We start from the raw sequence: 7,741 nt of genomic DNA, 5'->3' as shown, positions 1-7,741 counted from the left end.
AGATACTTGTACTTTTACTCAAGTATCACTTTGTGGTACTTTATACAACACTGTCTACAGTCTGTGTTATTAGTCATTTTAGCAACAGTCGGTTTACATGCAGACATTCCACTTTGACATCACTTCCTGTTACTGCACATGAAAATATCTCAACAACCGTTTATCTCAGCAATGTGAAACCTTTGTTACAATGTGCTATCAATGTTATCTTTTCAATAATGCATTCGTATTTATTACAAAATTAGATGTCACRGGCACTTTAAATTCATGCACAGCAKAAAAATACAYMGTTTGCACTTTGTACGCGTCTGAATAAGGAGARAATTTACTTTGTTTTCATCCGCGTGTTTTGTTGTTTTTCTGTAGAAGAATCTGGGTCAACAGCTCAAAGGAAGCCCCAGTCCCACGAGGAAGTCCTGGGCGGTCGCCTCGCCGCCACGACCAGCTTCACTGTCAACAGGTCGGGTAAACAGCAGGAGGAGAGGCTGGTTGGTAAGAGCTTAGGTGTTTCCGTTCAGGGTCACATGAAGCCTTGCGCTGCTTTGTTTTTCCCATTTTTTTTCACAGAATTGTTTTTTTTCCTTAGCAACAACAAATACAGTTTATACCTCTGATATAAAAAAAAAACTCCAGATGTTTGAGAGAGAGAGGAAAATAAAGGATGATTGTGTGAACTGTTGGTTAACCATGTGACAACCTTCAGGTCCTGTTCACCACTTCAGCCCTGTGACCCCACATCAGAGGGGACGTGTTTACAGCACTTGGTTAATAATAAATTAACTGTGAAAACCTGTATCACTTTAAACTTTCAAAGRTTTTCTTTCTGCTGTAGCTTTTTAAAAACCGTTTTGWTGTTTTTCTCTCTTGGCAGGAGCGGCTCTGTACAGGAAGCTGAAGGCGTACCTGATGACGGAGGAGCAGCTCCAGGAGCACGGATACCCACGGTTAAACCCCGGGGTCTCCGGAAAGGCCGTCATTTACAACCTACCAGAGAAAAAAATCATCCCAGACCGTGAGCAACTGCTCATGTCAACACATGACGCAGTTCATATCAACAYGAATCTGCATCACTCACCGGTTACTCTCCTGTTTAGATAAAGTATGTTGTTTTTTTTCTTCAGCATTCACCAAAATCTGCTGTCGCTGCGGCGCAGAGTATAAGATCAACGTAAACGGCAGCTGTGTGCGTAGAGAGGAATGTAGCTTCCACTGGGGGCGTCTACGCAGACATAAAGGTAAATATTCAGTCAACGGAGCAGCGTTATAAACACCAGTTCCTGAGGTATTTAAATTTTTGTTTGTTTGTTTGTCTCTTCAGTTGCCGGAGGCTGGGAGACGACGTACAGCTGCTGCTCCACAGCTGTTGGAGCTCCAGGATGTCAAATCTCAAAGGTATCGTCAGAAAATGATCAGTTCTGAAACATTTTGACCTTTGTTGGAAAGACGTGAACAAAGCGGATGAGGTGAAAATAACCAAACTGTCGACACAAGAAAAYAGCTTGAGTTATTTTACATTATATCATGTTCTAATGTTATTCCCTCATCAAACACATACAGAGTGTTGCTTTGACTCATTCATGCATGTTGTAGAAATCCTTGAATCTCCTGTAGCCACGTGGAGCTGCCTGAACGACCTGAGACCTGCAGTGTGAACGTAGCCATTGTCACTTGATTGTGGTAAAGAACTGAACTGTGTTCCTGGAAAATACATAATCCCCCCACTTTGATGTAAGCAGTTAAAGAGAAAAGAAAACAAGTTTCRAAATGACAACAAACAGCACATTAAACTCATTAAGCTCATGGTATTTACTCTTCCCTTGTGTTTCTATATTAATAAATACAATAAAAGGAAGAAATGGTGGCACAGTGGCTCAGTTGGTTGASCTGATGCCTCTCAGCATCATGTTGGATTGAATTCCAGCCAAGAACCCTTCTGGGTAGAGCAGGGCTATTCAACTGTATTTCTACAGGGGGCCACAGTTACTGCAGGCCAACAGCTCAGGGGCCGAACTTCCAGCAAGTGTTACAAAGATCTGTTACCTTTGAAATAATTTATTTTGCTGCATTTAACCATGAATACAACATACAGAAAACCCTATAATAAAAGTAGTGATAATAAAACAATGTCAAAAACAAACAAATAAACAAAAAAACATTCTATTTAACACATATTATTTTGACATCTCTGACTTGTCAAATTTTTAAGCCAATTTTATTTTCACTTTCATCATTTTATCTTAAACTGCTTGTATTGAAATGGTTTTTATCAGTTCCTAGCCAAAATTCTGATGTTTCCGTAGATACCACACGTCTATGTTTAGCTAAAAGAATTTAAAGTAATTAAAGTAGAAAACCGGGGATTTGGGTAAGAGATAAATGAACCAATGGGCGGGCCAAACTTTGGTCACTCGCGGGCCGGATGTGGCCCATCRGCCACCAGTTGAATAGMCCTGGTGTAGAGTTTGCATGTTCTCTTTGTGCATGCAWGGGTTCTCTACAGGTACTCCGGTTTCCTCCCACAGACCAAAAACACGACATAATTGGTAACTCGATTGTCCGTAGGTSTGAGTGAGACAGTGAATGGTTGTTTGTCTCGTTGGTCTTCGTGTCCCTGYGATGGACATTCAACATRTCCAGGGTGTACCCCGGCCCTTGCACGGGCACCAGTGACCCTCAAAGGAACTGCCTCCACTTATTAGTTGAAACTATAAATAAAACCTTACTTCCTATTATCCCAAAGTCCTTTCACGTTTAGATATCTAACTTTATTTTTATGATCATGCGCCTGAAGTCACCTAATCTCTCCACAGCAACACGTTCAGGACGCCCGAAAAGAGTCACTCGATGGTTTYGTGTCGACGTTCAGCAAACCGCTTCCACCTGACGGAAACGGCGGGGTGTTTGCTCTGGACTGCGAGATGGTGAGTCGGATACGACACGTTCAAGAACATCAGTATTTTTAATCTCCTCTCCTGTTTCTTTGAATCGAGCTAAAGTCACAAAGTGCCTTTTTTTTWAATTTGGCCGTTTTTCTTCAGTGCTACACAAAGCAGGGTCTGGAACTGACGCGAGTCACCGTCATCGACTCGGAGATGAAAGTCATCTACGACACGTTCGTCAAGCCAGAGAGCAAGGTGGTCGACTACAACACGCGGTGAGTCCGTGGCCGCCCTCTTACGACCTGGCCAACAGGTCCACGGTTCCGCCTCAGGYCTGACTCTCCTGTTGGTGTCCGGCAGGTTTTCGGGCGTGACGGAGGAAGACCTGGAGAGCGCCACCATCACCCTGAGAGACGTTCAGGCCGTGCTGCTCAGCATGTTCAGGGCGGAGTCCATCCTCATCGGACACAGTCTGGAGAGCGACCTCCTCGCTCTGAAGGTGGGAGTCTTCATCTTTCTCTTTAGGATGGCGTTACATGGAGAGAATTATATAGATATTGTAAAAAAGACCCAAGCAGAAAAACTGAACCGTTCAAGTTAAATTCTGACTAGAGACAGGAGCAGATGGCAGAAGTTGAAGCCACAGATGATATTTTTTTCAGGTGTTGATTCACATAGTTCTTCCTGTGCTTCTTTATGTTCAAATAGTATTATTTTTTTATTATAATGTTCAGTTATTTGAGACTTTTTAATGGCAGTTCTCAAAAACAGAGATTTTGATGTTAATGGACTTTGTCCTTCTTTATTTATGTGAACTTTATTAGACTAGTTTTGAGTCTAAAATTACACATTTTATTACAGATTTTTTAACATTTCTTTTGTAAATGTATTTATTTTTCCACATCTTTTTTTATAAAACACCATTTTTGTCTCAAAAGTGCTTCTACTATAACAATACAAAACTGATCCTATTTGTTTTCTTTCATCTCATTCAGTTACCAGTTTCACAAAAATAATTTCTTTACCCCTTTAAAAAGATAATTAGCCTAAAAGGATGAAAATAACTGCTTTAACAAAAAGTCACAAACAGAAAATGAAAAGATTTTAATCTAAKTCAGACTTTTGTCCACAAATTTGTCTGATAGGGGCCAAATATATGTTCCTTAAACCAACTTTTTGCTTTAGAAGAATCAGTTTTCTGAGTGGAAAACGCGTCTAACGCAGTTTGTCTTGATTCCAGCTCATCCACAGTTCGGTCGTAGACACGTCCGTGGTGTTTCCTCACCGCCTTGGTTTGCCCTACAAACGTGCCTTGAAGAACCTGATGGCCGATTACCTCAAACGCATCATCCAGGACAACGGTGAGAAACTACAAGCATCTCTTGTTTTTATTTTTAGGTTTGTTTGTTTTTTTTTTTTTTAAATCTTATGATCAGAATTGTTTTAATCGTCGTTCTCATCCCGTGACTTGTTCATTCATTTGTTCAGAAAGTAAAGTTGTGTAATAATCTAAAAGTTCAATGTCTGAATTTGACAGAAATCGGAGCTTAAAACTAAACGATCATATTGTAGTAAAATCACTGAAAACTGTCAATATCAAACTTCTTGGAGCTAAACTGTTACGGTTATACCTCCTGAGAAAGTTTACAATAAAGAGTAAAGAGTTTAAATCTCCCCTTTCAGTTCCAGATGAAATGTGTGTATCTTAAAACTGTGTTTGTCAGTGAAGCTAATAGAGATTTATTTTATGTAACTGCACCGTATGTGAGTCTCCAGCAGGTGTCGCTGTTTTCTTATTTGTACAATTTAAAGAAACACTAAAAACCTATTTGTTAAAGAAAAAGTCTAGGGGTGTTGCAATACCGGTTTTTCTTCAGAGTACAAGAATCTCAGTTTGGGTACTTGCCGATACCAAGTACTTACTGAGTTAGAATTTAAATGTCACACAAGGATCATAAAAYACATTTCTTTCATTTAGAAACTGGTTTGTCAAAGTGACTGCAGTCTGAATGCTCATTAAGTTGTAAAAATGATGCTAACCTCAAGTTATGCTGTTTAAATCTCRTAACTACACACACCTTCAGCTTCAGATCACAAGTCCAGAGGCTTCGTCTTTTTTTTTTCTTTTTTCCATGTCCTGGATGACTGAGAATCCACAGAAACATTATAATACCATTGGTGTCAGACYATGTTGATACTAAAGTTCAGGATCGATTCTTTAGTTTTACTTCGTGCACATCTCTTTGTTCCACAGATACACTTTGCACCGGAACAACCGGCCATTGGCAGGTTATAATGTAAACAGCTAAACTAAACAAGCAGGTCAATAATTATTTAATTGGCTCTGATTGAAAGAACAGCTTCAGAATGCTAACATGAAGCATCCATGGACTGAGACCGGTGTTTACRTCTGTTGCATCGGAGGCATAAAGTGGAGTCTAATGGAGGTCACATTTGAAATATACATCAAAGCAAAAATTTGTATTGAATCCGGGTATTGGGCATGTTGATAGAGTACTTGTAAAAATGCTGGTATTGAGACATTACTAGTGTTCACATTATAAAATATTCCTTTAATTGTGTTTGTGATTTTTGAAAACTGTTCCTCTCAGYACTTTCTCGTCTGGTAAAGTTTCTCTCACTCTAAACAGTTTTTAAAGTAACATGAGGTCATTCCTGATTAATTCCTGTCATCATCCGTCGTTTAATAAACTAAATATGAGCTTAAAAGTTATTTGTCGGTAGAAGTTCCAGCTGACACGTTTGCGCTTTTGTGTTTCCAGTGGAGGGCCACGACTCAAGCGAGGATGCGTCAGCCTGCATGGAGCTGATGATCTGGAAGATCAAGGAGGACGCAAAGGTCAAGAGATGACCCCCGGCCCCTCCCACTGTGCGTTGATCAGTTTAACCTCCCGCCTTCAGGAGGCAAGCGGGAGGCGGGGTTTAGAGGGACGTCCGCGTCGTTACACTGTGTTCAAAAAGAGCCGTCGGCACCTTCGAAGCAATAGGAAACACAAAACTTAACACCATTTTCATTTTACTTGTTGATACTTCAGTTTATTATGTTAGCTTAAAAGTATTTGTTTATTTGAAGCAGGGTTCATATTTTTTTAAGGCCTCACGTGAATGAAACCTTTGTATGGAAGAACTTGAAAAGCAGGGGCATTGTTGCTGAGCAGATGAATATAAATTTTTATTGGACTGCGTCTCCGGTCTGACTTGCACTATATTAAAATGCTCTTGTTGTACAGGGCCCAAATTTGAGTACCTCATGTTTGTTGTAATACATTCACTTCTGGTAAAAAAAAAAAAAAAGAAAAAGAAAAAGAAAAAAAAAGCAAACCTGTTGTTATTACTACCTACTTACACATAAGTGCATTGACGTCTTAGTCTGTAGCTTTTTTTTTTTGTTTTTTTTTTTTACTTGCACATCTTTTCTTGTCCCTGGTGTGGCACTTCTTAATAAATGAGCAGAATCACCCCTCAGCAGAAATGCACAGCCTCTGCTGCTGATTGATTTATTGATGTCCATCATACATGCAGGATAAACGTTACAACTAGTGTCTCTGTTATGTGACATGCATGGAAACAAAACACAGGCATATATTTACCGTTTAAAAGAAAAGTCCAAATTAGTGTCGTTTAATTAGATCTGGATTGCTAATTAACAGTCATCAGCTATAACCTGCAGCTTTTTTTTTTTTGATAGTGACTGAAAATCTGCCACAGACCTGTAAATGAGCTGTAAAGAGTTTTCTTTGTACAGTATTTGTCAATTCTTTGGTTGTTTATCTTTTTTTTATTAAAAAGTACTACTTTATGAGAAAATGTCACTCTGTTTTTTTTTTACATCATAACAGGGAAAGTGTAACAAAATAAAATGTTGTCTTTTTGTCTTAATTTAATGCTCAAATTTCACAACCAAATAGAATTTTTTTGGACACATTTACTCAAAATACTGCGCCCCAGGACTATTACTTATTACTATTCTGTATATACAGTATTTTCTTGGTCACATAGCTTTATAATAAAAAGTGCAAATCATACATCAAAACGTATCTTCATTAGGAATAGTGTGCTTCCATTTTTTGAAAACAGCACAATAGAAACTAAAGGGATTTTGGCAAAACAAACAAAAAAATCTGTCTCTTTGGAGCTCTTGTCACCATTTAGCAGGTTAACAGTTTTGTTGGAATCATCAGGCCTTCATAAATTAGAGGTTTATAGTAACKTAGTACATTTACTTTGTTACAGTACTTAAGTAATTTTTGGGGGGAATTTGTAATTTTACTAAGTATTTTTTAAATCATGACTTTTATTTCGTTACTTTTAAAGCCTAAAATTTTTACTTCTTTACTTTAAAGTTTAACACCTAGTTACGTACTTGTTATAAATTAAATGTGTCTGAACTCATGAAAGGAGTTGGTTATGTGCTCTAAAAAAATTAATTGTTGAATTTACGCAACCAAATCGTGTCAACTATTTCCACTAAACCTAGTAGAGTAAATTTGAGACAGTATACATATTTAATTTTAAAGAAATTGACCAATTTACTCAACATGGTTTTGTGGAGCCAGTTTGATTCAGTAAATTTACCAGTTTATTTGTTAGAGAGCATGGAAAAGTACTTTTACTTCTACTTTCCCAATTTTTGTGAACGGTCTTATGACTTTTAAGTAATTTTCGCATCGGTGACATTTATTTTTACCAAAGGAATTTTCTGTTAAGGTATTTTTACTTTTACTTACTTTTTTCAAGTACTTTTCTGACATAAATAATCTCATAAGAAGAACAGGCGGACCGATGGATGGGGGTCTAAAGTTATCTTGTTAAACTCCTACACGAACACGTTGAGCAGGTCT

The 7,741-nt window shown here is 38.3% G+C and overlaps 1 protein-coding gene across 1 annotated transcript in view; it reads left to right on the top strand.

Moving 5' to 3' along the window:
• rexo1 (REX1, RNA exonuclease 1 homolog) overlaps positions 1-6,702 on the top strand; it is a 13,796-nt gene extending 7,094 nt beyond the window's left edge. The window contains exons 8-16 of the mRNA XM_014007350.1: positions 367-492; positions 872-1,012; positions 1,122-1,235; positions 1,319-1,392; positions 2,811-2,921; positions 3,039-3,154; positions 3,240-3,378; positions 4,120-4,240; positions 5,663-6,702. Coding sequence (XP_013862804.1) covers positions 367-492; positions 872-1,012; positions 1,122-1,235; positions 1,319-1,392; positions 2,811-2,921; positions 3,039-3,154; positions 3,240-3,378; positions 4,120-4,240; positions 5,663-5,751 — 1,031 coding nt within the window. The 3' untranslated portion in view covers positions 5,752-6,702. The remainder of the gene's footprint in view (positions 1-366; positions 493-871; positions 1,013-1,121; positions 1,236-1,318; positions 1,393-2,810; positions 2,922-3,038; positions 3,155-3,239; positions 3,379-4,119; positions 4,241-5,662) is intronic.
• The last annotated feature ends 1,039 nt before the right edge of the window (positions 6,703-7,741 follow it).

The sequence above is a fragment of the Austrofundulus limnaeus genome, unplaced genomic scaffold (genome assembly GCF_001266775.1).
Source record: "Austrofundulus limnaeus strain Quisiro unplaced genomic scaffold, Austrofundulus_limnaeus-1.0 Scaffold41, whole genome shotgun sequence".
NCBI lineage: Eukaryota > Metazoa > Chordata > Actinopteri > Cyprinodontiformes > Rivulidae > Austrofundulus > Austrofundulus limnaeus.
The sequence above is the reverse complement of the archived record's forward strand: the minus strand, read 5'-3'. Positions and strand labels throughout refer to the sequence as shown.